General features: G+C 40.6%; 2 protein-coding genes and 1 non-coding gene across 3 annotated transcripts; 2 read left to right on the plus strand and 1 right to left on the minus strand.

Annotated features, from left to right (window-relative positions):
- The first annotated feature begins 285 nt into the window (after window positions 1-285).
- Window positions 286-8,538, plus strand: traf4b (tnf receptor-associated factor 4b). The gene is made up of 7 exons (XM_030780984.1): window positions 286-472; window positions 4,110-4,161; window positions 4,739-4,843; window positions 4,990-5,151; window positions 5,620-5,781; window positions 6,082-6,237; window positions 7,375-8,538. Exons 1-7 carry the CDS (start codon window positions 330-332, stop codon window positions 8,029-8,031), a joined length of 1,437 nt encoding a protein of 478 aa, XP_030636844.1. The 5' UTR covers window positions 286-329; the 3' UTR covers window positions 8,032-8,538.
- Window positions 6,901-6,971, plus strand: trnag-gcc (transfer RNA glycine (anticodon GCC)). Its single transcript has one exon. It is a non-coding gene; the product is annotated as a tRNA-Gly (tRNA).
- A 682-nt stretch (window positions 8,539-9,220) lies between the features above and the next one.
- On the minus strand, window positions 9,221-15,622 carry ddx52 (DEAD (Asp-Glu-Ala-Asp) box polypeptide 52). The gene is made up of 15 exons (XM_030782075.1): window positions 15,536-15,622; window positions 14,489-14,738; window positions 14,119-14,273; window positions 13,791-13,976; window positions 13,352-13,495; window positions 12,846-12,957; window positions 12,684-12,756; window positions 12,294-12,497; window positions 11,958-12,048; window positions 11,373-11,495; window positions 10,882-11,032; window positions 10,519-10,594; window positions 10,067-10,138; window positions 9,722-9,820; window positions 9,221-9,365 (listed from the first exon to the last, which is right to left on the minus strand). The coding sequence occupies exons 1-15, from the start codon at window positions 15,620-15,622 to the stop codon at window positions 9,302-9,304; spliced, it is 1,887 nt and encodes a 628-aa protein (XP_030637935.1). The 3' UTR covers window positions 9,221-9,301.
- Window positions 15,623-16,164: the final 542 nt, after the last annotated feature.

Raw genomic sequence — 16,164 nt, forward strand, 5'->3', positions numbered from 1 at the left:
TTGTTTTTGTTTGTTTTTTATAAACTAAATAGGTTTCGAATAAATTCGGAGATTGAAGCTCCTCCCCTTGATGCGAGCGGACGGAGGTTCGTAAATTCGGTGCAATCGTATGCCGGCAATGAACACAGGTGGATCTTAAAGGAAACTGGCCTGTTCCTTTGCGCGTTTTATTCGTTGTTGTGAATTGATATACCTGAAATGAGAGAACAAAGGATATTCATCATTTCACCAGTATTGTAGAAATTCGACAGGCGTCACGATTAAAGCTTTATTGGTCTCCGAGGAACTTGACACTCGACGTTTATATAGATTTTGGGAACACAGACAAAATGCCAGGTCTAGATTTTAAGTTTCTGGAGAGACCTAAGAGACGATTCCACTGCCCTTTGTGTAACAGAATAATGAGAGACCCCGTGCAGGTATCCACCTGTGGTCACAGATTCTGTGACACCTGTTTACAGGAATTTTTAAGGTAAGATATTTATTTTTTAAACTAAGCTCTCTCACACACTCTTACTCGCTCTTTTTCTATGTGTTTGTAAGCTTGATACTTTTTATTTGTCCATATGTCCCATCCCACAATCACCAGGTGAAAAACAGTTTATAATTTTTGACGGAAATCATTTCAAAACACATGTGTTTCACCTTCACATTTCGATTCACATTACGGTTTCGTTTTGATTCAGGTATGACATGGCTTATACAGACCTTTAGGTTGCACAAGATATTGTTCGGTTTTTAGTCATTCAGACGCTGATGACTCGCCTTAAAAAACTAGTCTAAAAGCTAGTCAAAACACTGTACATTACCAACAGTAGCAGAGGCAGCAATAATAGGAGTTGTAGAAGTGATAGTAGTAGTTGTTGTTTTTGTTATTGTTATTGTAGTAGTGGTAGTACCAGTAGTAGTAACAGTATCAGTGACGGTAGTAATAGTAGCAGTGCTTGTATAGATTTGATGGCTGATTTTTGACTGCTTTGTGACTGATTATTATTGGAGCAACTGATCATATTTTTCTTTATTTTGTTGTTATCTCTTTTCGTTACACGTACTTTTGTTACACGTGCACAGTTATACGTCATGCATCTGTGGAAATATGTGTTGCCTCAAGTGATCGACAATTACTTGTCAGTCTAAACTGTTGGTTCAGCTCATCTCGAGCTCCACATGCAAGTACTTTATCACGTGGTGCAAGAGTATACTGTGACTAAACAAGCTAAACTAGATGTCATCAAATGTCAAGCAGGTGTATGTTTCAGTCGAAGTTTCAGTCGAGGTATACCTGAAAGAACATTGCTAATCCTGGAGCACAGAAGTGCACCGTGACTATGACAGAAAATATGTATTTATGTGACATTTTCAATGTTGTGGGTGTGTAATGGACTGTGACTTTCTGTTAGCATTTCAAGAGCCTCCTATTCCTGATCTTCAGTTTCACAAAGTATGGTCACTTATTTTGAGCCATGCTCAAAGGGATGAATGAAACAGCCTTTGTGTCTGGACGCTTATTTTGTCTGCTCATGCAACATAGAAGATAGATGCTCATATTTAAAGCTTCTGATATATTCCTCACTTGGAACTCATACGTAAGGGCCAGAGAAGAACCCAGACAGAATATGACCGTAGTGATTTTACATCAATTCTCTTTTCCACGCGAATCACAGCACATAGAGGACCAGGTTTACTAAGAGCACCACTAATAGTAGTTGATTTGTTTGTGCAGATTTTTTTTTAATGGTATTTGCATCCGGTACCTTGGGTATAGATTGCTAATTGAAGCCCGGCAAACCTCTGTGTGTCAGGTTAGTAGGCCTAAATCAGTGCTTGTGGTATTTGGTTGTGCTTTAGATGTACGAAACCACAAGTAAATCTTTAGTAGATCGGGCCATGAGAAAAGGCTATTAATCACATGCGTTTGTTGCAACAGTACTTTCCCTCCCGTGTATGTTTTTACTGACAGAGTCGCATTTTAAAAGCATATTTCACATTTTTTGTTCGGAGTGATCCTGTCTGACAGTAACTGCCATTGTTCCCGCTCACGAGTGAGTGATATCACTGTGACGGTTGACTACCAGTTTCAGTCACAGTATCTATCGTGTTGGTGTCGATCTTAATCAGTGACTTATTTACGCGAGAGAGGCAAGGCTTGTTTGGTCTGTGACTTACAAAAGATAACAGAAGAACGACAAAAAACTATTGAAAAAAGTGCTATTATGTCCATGGTGCAATTCGTTGGTTAAGAACAAGCTAAACTTTGGTTAAATGTTTTGGTTATTTTACATGCTTTATGTATATAAGTATCATATTTATCATGTTATGAATGAAAGAATTTCAGTTTAACATGTGACTTTTATAACCATTATACAAACAGAGGGTGATTCAAAGGAATGGGTCTGGATTCATTTTCAATGGATTTGTTTGCAGGTCAAGCAACCTGCTTACTTCGCTGCTGACCTAGCTGGGTGAGGCTTGCGCTCTTTTGTGAAAGAAAATTCAAATATGGCTTTGTGTTCTTGTCAGTGTTGCAGATGACAAGAGACAAAAAGCTTTTTTTTTTTTTTTTGGACACAAGCACATAACCTGCCAGGTTGGAGTCCTGCTATTTTAGTGTGTGCTCGGTTGCTCATTTTTAAGGTGTTCTCTGAACCGGACCATTTTGTTGCACTAGAGAAGTATCCAGAGCCGTATACAGCTCTGGTTACAGTGTGGCTTGATTCCCCGCCCAGTCTACTCTTGTATAATCTGTTTTCTGATTGATAGTTTTTGCTGGAGTTTCAAACGATTTAAAAAACTTGTGAAACTGCAAAAAGTTAATTATAGATTCAGATTCAGATGTATCAGTTTAATAAATTCAGTATTAGGCTGTGAGTGTAATGCATTTTAATAAAAAAGAAAAAAACATTGACTGTTTTTTTTTTTTTTTTATTGTCCATCAGCCTCTGAAGTCTACAGTTAAATAGAATAGCTTGTTGAGCTACTCCAGGAGTGGCCTCCCTAACATCGTTATCTGAATGTTATGCTGGAAACTGGTATTTTAAACTTCATGTTTCAGAGCGTAAACTACATACAGCCTGAAAATAGCAAAAAGCTGTCTTGATTTTATCCAAAGAGCCATCCTGGCAGGGTTTCTATGTGTGAAACTCTCTATTTATCTCAGCAGGAGCTGATGGCTCACACAATTATCTAGCCATCTAACAGGAATGGAGTGTACTTCAGAAAATCCTGTTCCATCTGTATTCTGACACCCATTTGGGTAGTCTAGTGTCTCTATGTCTGTACATATATCTAAGAAAGTATATGTACACATGAATGTATGTGTGTGTGTTATTACATGCATATTCATATACACAAATGTTTTTTTCTTTTTTAAAAAACACAAGTGTTACAAAGGATTGTCATATTTGTTGTTCCAATATTCATCAGTGGAATTTTGTTGGAGTTGAACAGTGGTACAATAGGATTTAAGCCAAAAGAATGAATGTATATATATGCAACAGAATAAGGCCTCATCTTACGTCTTATGCCTTATATGGATGCCAGCTGGTATAAATTGCATCTAATGTCGCTACTGACATATTATGAACAAACACTGTACTAACACTTTAACTACTTTTCTCAGCCTAATAGGATAGAATCTCTCAAGCAGTTCCCAGAACCCACTTGTTCTGTCAGATAGTTGCATAAAAGAGAGTGTTACTTTGTTTCAATCACACATGCGCCGCCATACACGCATGTTCACACTCACATTTGTTCATGTTCTTAAATCATGCATGATCAGAAACACGTTTGTGTTTATTTAAACTGCTGATGCGTGACCCTCAGTAAACTTAAACTAATCACTGACACAGTGATATGCTGATAATATGTTGCTTGTCCTGTTAGAGAGTGTGTTTGTGTTTGAGAAAAAAAATACATAGCTATGATCTATGGGTAATGACGTCTCTGCTCTTCTCTGATATAAGATAAAAAGCCAACTCAACAAATACAAGGGCTTTCAAAGGCTCTTCACAATGACTGAAAATGACAGTCAATACAAAATTTTAGAATAAAAGTGTACAAAGATTGTGTGTTGTTTAAATCTACTCTCTTCTTCTACTGTTTCTTTCCAGTGAGGGAGTGTTTAAGTGCCCTGAAGATCAGCTTCCACTGGACTATGCCAAAGTAAGGCCACCACCTCACAAGACGACAACAAATGCTTTTTGGTGATTTTTCAAGTGCTCACTTCATAATGTTTTCTGAGACAAAAAATGACAAGAAGATAAAAGGAATGAAAGAGTGGTCAATTTGACTGGAAATGTACAGACAGTCTATTTCAGGATCAATAGTCTTACCCTATCCTGATTTTCACATTGATTTTGGCTTTTGGGAGAATTGATTTCAGGAGAATCTGGTTGGTAATGGAACATTTACCCAGACAGACTGTGACAATGACCCATTAGAGGAATATTGAGGGTAAACACTGACCTTGATTTGTTCCTGTGCCCTGGATATTAACTTAACAGTAACGTTAATGTCAGTTTGTATTAATCCACTGTATACTTTTCAGCTTAATACTGAATACACAGATTTTAGACAAAGACTTCTGCTCATCAGATTCTAAAGTACCCTTCAAGTCTAATTTCATATGTGAGGTGTGCGTCCAACTCACGCACATCTGAATTCTGTATTTCCGCTTCAGGAATTTTTATCATTTGAAAGTAAGTTAGTATACGTGTCTCATGTTCTATGCGCATTACAGATTTTCCCTGATGCTGATCTAGAGCAGCAGATTCTGTCTCTGCCTATTCGCTGCATCCACAGTGAGGAGGGCTGCCGTTGGACCGGCCAAACCAAACAGCTTAAGGTGAATCAGACGCTACCGCGCAAACATCCTATTTACCAACATCACTCACTGTAGATCTAGGCAAGTGCGTAAGCCTTCGTACCAGATTTCGACAGGTTAACACATTTAAAAATATGTCTTTCTCTCTCTCTCTCTCTCTCTCTCAGGCCCATCTCTCCGTCTGTTCCTATAACGTAGTGCCTTGTCCTAACCGCTGTCCGGAGAAGCTGGCCCGGCGGGATCTGCCCGAGCACCTGCAGCACGACTGCCCTAAGAGGAGACTACGCTGTGACTTCTGTGAAAAGGAGTTCACAGGGGAGGCTTATGAGGTTAGTCCGCAGGCCTGCTCAGGATTTCTGCACAACTTTTGGAAATGAGCTCAAAAAACATAAAAGTTGTTGTTTGTGTCAAATAGCGAAGTTTTGTGGTACACACACAGCCACATCTTTTTTCAGAGTTTAAAGCAAAGGGAATCTACAATGATCAGTGAGATGATAATAATAAGCAGCTCAAAATTGAACATTTAAGTATCAGGTAGAGGCAATAGTGAGCTTGCCTTAAAAATGTTAGCAGGCTATGTGCGCACTAAGGTCTGTGTGTGCATGTCCGCATTTTCACACCAAACTCAGATTCTGTTAAAAAAAAACAACAACAACAACAACTGTATTTGAGCAAAAAAATATGTATGTTTAATTAAGACGTTATGTAACCTATAGCAATTTAAGTAGACTCACATAAATGAGGAGCCTAATGATGATGTTGAGCATAAAAAACAAACACTCTTTTTCTTCACACAGGATCACCAGGGCCTGTGTCCACAGGAAAGTGTATACTGTGAGAATAAATGTGGCGTTCGTATGTTACGCATGCTTCTGCCTCAACACATGCTCTCTGACTGTCCTAAACGCAAGCTGCCCTGCAGACACTGCACCAAAGAATTCCTCTGTGATACCATCCAGGTCTGTGGGCCTCTGAGTACTCATACACAAGCAGTCCCCATCGGTCTGGCTCAAAATACTGCAATGTGGCACCGTTGCTGTGTTCTTTGTATGCTCCTAATAATAACACACTACCTACCCACTTTACTTAATATTTCAGAATTATAGTAAAATACATGAAAATGCATGACATTATTAGAATACAGAGGCTCTAAGCTCCAATACTACAATGTTGTAACACAATAGCTCTTCTGTAACCAGATGGTTCCAGTTTTGAGTTTGTGCCCAGTTTATATCCCTTTCTCTTTGTATGACCTATAGCATCACCATCTTCAGTGCCCACGCCTCCCGGTGCAGTGTCCGAATAAGTGTGGCACACCTGGCATCGCCCGAGAGGAGCTGCCAATCCACCTGAAGGAGAAATGTAGTAATAACGAAGTCCTTTGCCCTTTCAAAGAGGCAGGCTGCAAACACAGGGTACGGTTTGGTGCTTTTTTATTTTAAAACAAATTCCAGTTTAAATTTCTAATATTCTAATCTTAGCATTCAACCATTGCTACCTGAAACGAGCAAAACTTCCCCATTTTGCTATGTGAGTGACATCTGATTGTAGGTTAGGTTAGTTCCAATAGGTTCTCATTCCCAACTCATCAAATACGACAGCTTGGTCAGTGGCCCTATGCTTCAAACTGTGATGCTCTGGGTGCCCCTCTGGCATCAGTTTCTTCACATGCAGGGCTGTTCAATAGATATCTCCAAGGCGGCACTAATCACTGCACCACTGTGCCACATGCTAATTCTACTCACTCATCATCTAAGCCACTTATCCTGATTAGGACTGCGGGGGGTGCTGGATCCTATCCCAGCGCTCATAGGGCAAAAGGTGTGGAAACACCCTGGACAGGTCACTAGTCCATCACAGGGCAGACACACTCACACACACATTCATACCTAGGGGCAATTTAGTGTCTCCAATTCACCTAACCTGCATGTCTTTGGACTGTGGAGCTCCTGATGGAAACCCATCCAGACACGGGGAGAACAAGCAAATTCCACACAGAAAGGACCCTGGCCGCTTGGCAAGGGAATCGAACCTGGAATCTTGAGGCGACAGTGCTACCCTCTGTGAGAATTTCAGTTGCATTGGTGGTTCAGTGGTAGAATTCTCGCCTGCCACGCGGGAGGCCCGGGTTCGATTCCCGGCCAATGCATCAAGATGCCTTTTTTTTTTGTAGTACATTAGCAAAGCTGACACTAGAGAGGTACCTCGAGAGCATCACAGTTTGAAGCTGTCGTATTTGATGAGTTGGGAATGAGAATGCGTTAGTTCATACCAACTTCCACAATCGGAAGACACAATAGAGCAAAATTAAAATCAGTTTTTTTTCACATGCTTCGGCTTGTAATATACCATTATCATAATGCAGGATTTTTGTGATTAATCCATAATTATTGCACATCTTATAGTGTTACACTAATGTTTAGAGATTGTGCCCACTGACAGCTCACAGTAACCAGAGTAATCAGACAAAGCCCACATGGGTTTTAAATTCTGTCTTAATCTGTGAGATGTTATAGATGAGCTTTTCTCTCTTCTCCCGCTCTAATCTCTAGTGCCCAAAGCTCTCTGTCGGGAAACACTTGGAGGAAGCTGTCCAGTCCCATCTCTTTCTGCTGTGCGGTGTGGTGAACCGGCAGAGGCTGGAGCTGAGAGAACTGAGGCATTGCGTGGAGGAATCTTCTAGAAACTTTGATGGGAGCCTCCTCTGGAAGCTTTCAAACTACAGTCGGAAACTGCAAGAGGCTCAGAGCAAGATAAACGGATGCGTGGAGCTCTTCAGCCGTCCCTTCTACTCCCATCGCTATGGTTACCGCCTCCAAGTCACCACTTTCCTCAATGGGAACGGTAGCGGTGAGGGGACGCACTTATCCATCTACATCCGTGTTCTTCCGGGAGAGTACGACGGACTCTTGGAATGGCCTTTCCCGTATCGTGTCACCTTCTCGTTGCTCGACCAGAGCGATCCGTCCGTCACCAAACCTAAGCATGTGACCGAGACCTTCAGCCCTGACCCAAACTGGAAAAATTTTCAGAGGCCACGCCCCATAGCAATGAACACCGTCCGCGGGGGCTGCCTGGATGAGAGCATGCTGGGTTTCGGCTATCCAAAGTTCATCTCCCATCAGGAGATGATGAAAGGAAACTACATCAGGGACAATGCTATTTTCATCAAAGCTTCCATAGATGTGGTCCAGAATATAATAAAGTGAGCTGTTCGATGGAAATGAAGAGCTGAGATTTAACCAGAAACGTTGTACTGGCAATGACTACTAGTCCCCCCACCCCCACCCCCCCGGCACCTCTGGAAGTATAGACAACTGGACTATGACTTAAGTTGTTGGGAAGATCCCATACTATTACTGCATTTACTGCCTAAACAGACATGGCATTTGTGTTACTCTGAGCTCCAGTCACTGAGAGAACAGCGAACCATTCGTCTCTAGTTTCGTTCAGGAATCTGAAAATGTGAATGAATTAATACCATTATTACATGATAATAACAGATTTGTATTTCTGTTATCTTTGTGATGGCTGCTTTATCAAAGTTTACTGACTGACTGACTGACCGTCTAACTGATGGATCACTTTACGCTGCTTGTCCTTGACCATCATTCAGTTTCAGGTGTCAGTCACAGGAAACGTCCGGGAGTTTAGTGTATCGTTACTTATTTAAAACAACAAAGTACAAGCTATGGATATGTGTAACCGTGCCTTCATTTTCTTTAGACCAAACCAACTGACCAAACCAATATTTTACATGTGACATCTGCTTGAAATGAAACAAGTGGAAATATACTTAAAACTCAGTGGGTGTGAGAGTTATAAAATGGATAAAAGGGAAATATTTTTTGCAGAGTAAAAGGCTTGTTTGACATTTTAACCTGTCTCTGATTTTTAAGGCATCAGTGAATGTTAGCAGGAAATATGAATGTTTGTATTACCTTTTTGTCAGTTCAGAACTGTGAACCCTGTAATTATGAATGAATTTTTCTGAGATTTTTATTTTATTTGAATCATCTTTTATCCTCTTCCTTGATTTCATAACTTTCATTTGTAATTGCGATTAAATCCAAAAACGGCAAGATAATCAACTAAACAAGAGGTAAATGCTTCTGTGTTGATGTCAATGTGTGTTATCGAATTGGAAACTAAACTGGTCATCAGCACCATGCAGTAAAGTAATTAAGTACTTATGACTTTTCATTACATTTCATTTGAACCAAAGCACACAGTAGGTTAAGAACAGCAGAGCAGTAACAGAAGGAGCAGCTTTCTCGGTCTGGGTAATCTGATCCACCAGCACAGGTGTAACCATGATCTATGGTTAACCTGCATCTTAATCTTCAGTCTCAAAAATGATCCAGCAGAGATGGTAATGGAACTGTTTTTTTTTTTTATTAAAAATGCTTAGCTGCAGTTTTATTTCCAAACATTTACAGAAATATGTAGCATAAGGTCATCTAATTCCTCCTTTACATCTCAGCTCTCTGCGACCTCTTTAGGCACCTGTGAGCCTTCTTTGGAACCCTCTTTTCCCTTTTTTCTGAAAAAGAAAAAAAAATGAAAAACACAACATATAAAGCATTTGTTTAATTGGTTATGCAAAATCCACTCTGCTCAGTCTTTCTGGTAGTTTTAAAACACTCTTCATCAACATGTATATGGGGTTTATTTAAAATTTTAAGAAAGTATGCTTATTTTGACATACTTTTAACGTCAAAAACACTTTGACCTTAAAAGTATGTCGTCAAAGTGACAACGTCGTGCCTGGTTTCTGTCCTGGTCAAACAGCACAGCACTGGCTTAATTGTTACAGCGCTGTGCCTAAATGTGATTGTCAAACAGAACTCAAAACGTGTTCATCAGCATGAAATTAATATGTGGAAACACAATGCTAACCTCTTCAACTGCCCACGTTTTTTCTTCCTAACGACACGAGGAGTGGTGCTGATCGTTGCCCTCCTCGGAGGTTTCTTCTCCAGTCGTCGTTTCACCTTACTTCAGAGGGAAAAAGATTTAACATACGTATATAAACGCAGAAGAACAAAAGGATAATGCTACAGAACTGATATGTATTCAGACTAATTCAGTGTTGTCAGTAAGGTAAAAGTAAAGGCACGTGGAGAAAGGAATGAGATTATTATCCTAAACGAGAGCGCAGTCAGTGAAAAAAAAGAGTGAAGATGTGTTCAAAGTAAATGGATGTGATGCTATTGGACAGTGAGACCAGATGACTTGTCTAACCTGTGTATTTTTTTGAATCCCATCATGTAGTCAGGTACTGGGCATCCTGCCTGCTTTATGACTGTAGCAATGCTGTCAAACACACACACACACACATAAGAGAGAAAGCCATTCACACAACGTATACATTTCCAGAGACTGTCATATGAGGATATTAACCCACTGAACTGATATGAATAACATGGCTAAGTATTTATGTCTCTGTTGCTGATATTAATAACATGGCTAAGTATTTATGTCTCCGTTGCAGATATTAATAACATGGCTAAGTATTTATGTCTCCGTTGCAGATATTAATAACATGGCTAAGTATTCATGTCTCTGTTGCTGATATTAATAACATGGCTAAGTATCCATGTCTCTGTTGCTGATATTAATAACATGGCTAAGTATTCATGTCTCAGTTGCTGATAGTAATAACATGGCCAAGTGTCCATGTCTCCGTTGCTCACCTCCGTAGCAGAGGTTTGTCGTCCTCCGTGAAAAACGTGATGGCCTTTCCCCTGTGCCCTGCTCTTCCAGTACGCCCTGTCAGAGAGGAGCAGTCAAAGAGAATATGTTTACGTTCATTTAAATCATCACAGAAAAGCAAACATATACAACACAGCTTCTGTTTGTTTGTTTTTTAAATGCACAATCTAAATGATAAGAGTCAACAACAACGCCATGTTTTCTGGAAATATTATTTGAGCAGAGAAACCCTTTGTCCTTTGACAAAATGAAGTGTGTGTGAAAATGGATTCCTTTCCAGACTGTAATGTGAAAGGTGTTTTAATGTTCACGTCATTTTTTGTGACATTTTTGGAAGCACTGACCAACTCGATGGATGTACTCGACAGCGCTGGTGGGGAAGTCGTAATTGACGACCAGGTTTACGCCCTTAAAGTCGATACCACGAGCCATCAGTGCCGTACAGATCAACACCCAGATCTTCCCAGAGCGGAAACTGTTCACCACATTGTCTCTCTGACGGTCAGGACCGGGTAACCCAGAGAGAAGGAGAAAACACAAGTGATCAATATCTCACACTCAGGCATTATCAACAGATATACACAATCAATCAATCATAAAGGGACCAATAGACTCTTATGGGCTGTCAAATGATCTGAATTTCAGAGCGTAACCTCGCTAAACGCAAGAAATATTTAAGGGTCAAAACACCAAAATTATACGTCAGGTAAGATAGAAGGACATCTTGCTTTGGCAGTGTAAACGCGTCTTTACACATGCTTGGATGACTGACAGTGTTTACTGGTTTTCACGGAGAAAATATTTTGAATTGTCTCTTCGCTGTCATTTCACAGACCTGTTGTTGAGTGCGTTCTGAGTGAATAACATCGACATTGATGCCCTCATACACCAGCTCGTGGAACAGCTCTCGGGCTCGTTCAATGGACTGGACAAACACCAGCATCGGGGGAAGAAAACCCTGTAGGGAACAGGGCCGTTAAAAAGATCCAAACAGGGATCCATACACCGTGGGATCAGAATCACTAATTAGTTTCAGCCCATTAATATTCTGTGCTGTTCACATATAGATGACTCACATATAGGTTAGAATACCCTGCTCTCTCACTTTCACATATACACACACACACCATATGTCTCTATCTGTACATTGCGTCTTTTAATGACTGTCAACACAAATTTCCATCATTCTGGTTATATGCCATATCACCTTAACTATTGTGCTATATGTTGGAGGGACTGACAGAACAGTGGCCAAGCATTATGGGCACATTAATCAGATCACACCACTGGCACTTATGGCGTATTATTCTAAAAACATGCAACACCCGTGAGAATAAGTATGAATAATTCATAGTTATGAGGTAGGTTTAAGTCAGAGTTAATCATGTCAAACTTGCTTTCACTGACAGTTTTCACAAACCTTCTTTATAAGATCTCTCATAGCCAGAAGTTTCCCATTCTCTGCCCCCACAAACAGGAGTTCCTGCTCCACGGTCTCTGCAGCAGAATTCCTGAAAGTCCACATAACAAAAATATTAATGTTATTACGACTTATTTTTGGTCACGGCAGACTTAGATGCAATGGGAATGATACCAAAACATAAATATGAAGAGTTTTTCAAGCTCCAATATCACACCACACAGATACAAAACTGCGTTACGTGAGAAATCACTGCATTAAAAGTTTGGTTTGAAGTCTAATTCCTCAGAGGAAGTTAAGCAGCAGTTAAATCTATGTAGGGCACTGTTTCCCCACCTTGGCCCGATGTTGACTGAAACGAGGTTGTCCAGGTTAAGCTGACACCACTTCTCCACGTCTACGGTGAACGTGGCGCTGAAGAGCGACCTTCGGATTTTGGGAGAGGAGCATGCCTGAAAGATGGTTGCCAGCTGCTCTCTAAAACCAGTCTTTCCGTCCTCAAACAGCTTGTCTGATTCATCCACCACCAACCACTCCACACTGCAGACGGCAACAACAGAGAAGAACAATATCAACATAACAGGGAGTGACGTTTAACAAGCTTCAGTAGAAATGGCTCTATCCAAAAGCACAAGTATCTCAGACCTAACCTATACACGAAGTCACACAACATCCCAAAATCTTCCCATTGGTCTTTCTGAGCCCAAACCCTCTACCTGGTCTTACCTGCTGAGATCTATGGCAGGTGGCTCCTGATTAAGAAGGTAGATGAGCCTGTTGGGGGTGGTTACCAGGATATCTGTCGGAATACGAAGCAATTCATTTACACACGTCATATACCGCAGCATATACACTAAGAACGTTGCTGTCAAAAGGAAGGCACCTTACCGAATTTTTTCGCCGATTTGGGGCCATACTTTTTAGCTGCCTCAACTCCTTTGTTGATCATGTGCACTCTAAAACCCAGACCCTCAGACAGTTTGACGAGCTCTCTGTGAATCTGATAAACAGGGCGTGCTTAGAGAGATACTGTTGCTCTTAGTCTGACATCAGAATTTGACCCAAAAAAAAAAAACTGTCTAATCATCCCAACTTTTTAAAATTTTTGAATCATTTCCATTATTAATGCACAGACTGGGGAAAAAAAACTTCATAAAGGGAAAATCAGTGAGAAAACAGGGTAACCTGTAGTTTGTTTTGGGAAATATCAAGTAATTAAGGACAAATATGGGGTTAGATACCATGGAACTAAAAATATAAACAGAATTATCAAGTACTTTCACCAATAAAAAAAGGGTTTTTAACTTAATTTTACTATAGTTGTATAGGCTTTATTGCACCTCACTTTTGTGCTCTTCTAAACACAAGCAAGACCCTCTGTGTGGCGTGCTCACCTGGCTGGCCAGCTCTCTGGTGGGCGAGATGATCAGGGCGCGGAAGCCCTTGTTGAGGGGCTGGCGGAGGTGGGCGAGGACAGGCAGGCAGAAGGCCATGGTCTTCCCAGAGCCTGTAGGGGCACACGCCAACACTTCCCGCTTCTGCAACACATACCCATATAAACCATGACCGTGTGCTAACTGACCTACAAAACAGCGTACTCTGATGGATTCACAGTTTAGAAATTCACCTTGTTGTCAATGTTGCAGACAAGGCATATGCTCACTAAAACTGGAATAAATCTCTGACCCTCAGTGTGCTATCAGTGTAATACTACTGGATGGTATAACAAGTTAAATGCCAAGATTCAGGTAACTCTGACCCAATCGCACTGGGCCTGCTCCACCCAATGGGCCCGTTCTCCAGCCCTAGTCTCCAAACCCGCCCTGCACTCACATGCATCATGAGGGGAATGGCCTGCATCTGAATGGGTGTCGGAGCCTGGAAGCCGGCCGCCTTGATGTTCTCGATGATTCGTGCGTTCAGCTGATACTCCTGCTGCAGCTCTTCGAACGTGCAGAGTGGATCGGGAATGTCTGTACCATGCACGTTGATCCTGTTCTGGTGCCGTACCCGATTAATCTAGAATAGGGATTCGTTTTTAAAAAGTGGCAATCCTCATTCAATAAAAGCAGCAGAATAGCTTTGAGTCTAATTCTAACAGAAGGTATTCTGATAGCTTATCAGATCATAAAGGAAAACATTAAGTCTTAGTTTATTCTACCTTTTCCTGATGGAGCTGTTTTAATCTCTTCAGTGAGGGTTTGTCCTTGTCTTTCGTCTCTGTGTCTGGGCCCTGAACTCTCTTGTCTAGTGCAGAGATCCATTTTATTCCTTCACTCTCTGTCTCTTCATCTTGACCACTGAGAATCTCTTCATCTACAGAGAAAAAGTAACAGTGCAGTACACACGACGACAAAAAGCAATCATTCATATTCCCCACATTATTTCCACTCATACGGACATGTGAACAGTCTTTGTTTAGACCATAATGGAAATTAAAACGCCTACATTCCTACACCCCAAATTACAGAATATTCTTCACTGTAAAACATGAGGCAGCACTTTATATAGAATAGTATTAATTATCCTACCTCTGATTTGCTTTTTACTTGTTTTTTTCTTCTTTTGCGTTGTTTTCAGACGACCCTCATCATCGTGTCTTTTCCTTTTATCCTTGCGAGAGGCTTGCTCGTTCTCCGACGTCTTTAACTCTTGGTTATTAGTCTCCTCATCTTCTTCACAGACATCAGCTTCTGGGACATGACCCTGTGTCTTTGTGCCAAAGAAGCTGATTCCTGTCAGAGGGTTAGATGGTCCATCTTTTTTCTGAGACCTCACCACCTAGAGCAGAGAAATGATGAGATTTCACATTAAAATGATGTAAAGCCAGTCTACAGACAAGACAAAATTAGAAAGTTAAAGTTGAGTTTAGCGCTAAAGGGTACCACAATTATCACAGCAAATAAGACTTGACAATAATATAAGCTACCATGATGAATGTTGTCTCTTCTGTTTAAAATAGCCAGGTGTAAACATGCAAACCGGCCATTTTGCTTTAAAAAAAAAAAAAAGGAAGAAAGAGAGAAAGAAGGGGAAAAAAGAAGTTCTCACAATGTTGATGTGATATACTTTTTGGAGCAAATGGGATAACTACCAGACATATTATGAACATTCTGAGCTCTAGAAGTCACTTTAACTCAAAGAAGTCACCATCCCAGAGGAATTTTGGCGTGACAGTGTCAACTAAGCAACTAGAGTTTACTTAAAATGGGCTGAACATTTTTTCATAGGATTGCTCGCGTCTGCTCCATGAAAATAAAGCTAAGTTACATCCCTGAAAAGGTATGTAGACCCGACCCAGCTTAAGTATGATCATAACAAAAGTAGTGAAGAACAGAAAAAAGAGAGCACGGCATAATTTTCCCACGTGTTTAAACGGATACTGCAATGTAAGCAATATCACGGTTATGGATTGCTTATTAAGCGTCTGTTGAATGAGGTCTCACAGTTACTACTATTGGCATTTCGTCACATGTTAGCCATGTGGCTAGTTTACGTTGACTAAAGATACAGAGGGAAAACAGCCACTCCTCAAACGAAAAGTTACTAAGTATGGTGTAGATGCATATCTACTGTACCTTAAATCGTTCGGCATCTTTCCCAAACCTTTTAATATCAAACTTCGCCCCAGCTCCAAGTTTTCTAAATAAATCTACGGCATCCATTAAAGCTACATGAAAGACATCAAGGCTGCGTTCAGTTTGAGCTGCAGTGTCACACAGACAAAACTACGTAAATTTAACCATAGAACTACAGGAGAAGTGGAAAGCTCACGGTCACATGTCCCAAAAGCGGCTATGACCCGGAAATGCATTTTGCGATATTCCGTTCAAACTTCCGTTACTTCCCAATAACGAATGAGAATGTGATAAATAATACTGCTAATATTTATAAGCTAAGATAAAATATAAAGTTTTAATGCTTCCAAAAGTTAGCACAACTGGCAGAGGAGCGGTGAAAAGAACTACGAAAATACTCACTACATAAGTGCTGAGCGACCTCACTGAAATCATTGTGTGTGATTGGCCAAGTCCAATCATAGTTTAACGAATGTGGCACTAGAGGGCGCCTGCGATGGTTTCAAATGTAGGAGGTGAAAGACAGGTCAACGAGAGCAGATATGTTCGATATTTATGATTGTGCACACAAGGTTTGTGGACGTCTATTTATTTTGATGTGGCTTGTTTTCCTGACAAGAGTGAATGCA

Source organism: Chanos chanos, chromosome 8 (assembly GCF_902362185.1).
Source record: "Chanos chanos chromosome 8, fChaCha1.1, whole genome shotgun sequence".
NCBI lineage: Eukaryota > Metazoa > Chordata > Actinopteri > Gonorynchiformes > Chanidae > Chanos > Chanos chanos.

Bases quoted from the DNA above. Each gene is read 5' to 3' on its own strand.
- traf4b (XM_030780984.1), top strand. From the start codon at position 330: ATGCCAGGTCTAGATTTTAAGTTTCTGGAGAGACCTAAGAGACGATTC. The intron at 473-4,109 runs GTAAGATATTTA...GTTTCTTTCCAG, and splicing joins TGTTTACAGGAATTTTTAAG to TGAGGGAGTGTTTAAGTGCC. The intron at 4,844-4,989 runs GTGAATCAGACG...TCTCTCTCTCAG, and splicing joins GCCAAACCAAACAGCTTAAG to GCCCATCTCTCCGTCTGTTC.
- ddx52 (XM_030782075.1), bottom strand. From the start codon at position 15,622: ATGGATGCCGTAGATTTATTTAGAAAACTTGGAGCTGGGGCGAAGTTT. The intron at 12,498-12,683 runs GTAAGACCAGGT...TGCCGTCTGCAG, and splicing joins CCTGCCATAGATCTCAGCAG to TGTGGAGTGGTTGGTGGTGG. The intron at 10,595-10,881 runs GTCAGTGCTTCC...CCTCTCTGACAG, and splicing joins CGAGTACATCCATCGAGTTG to GGCGTACTGGAAGAGCAGGG.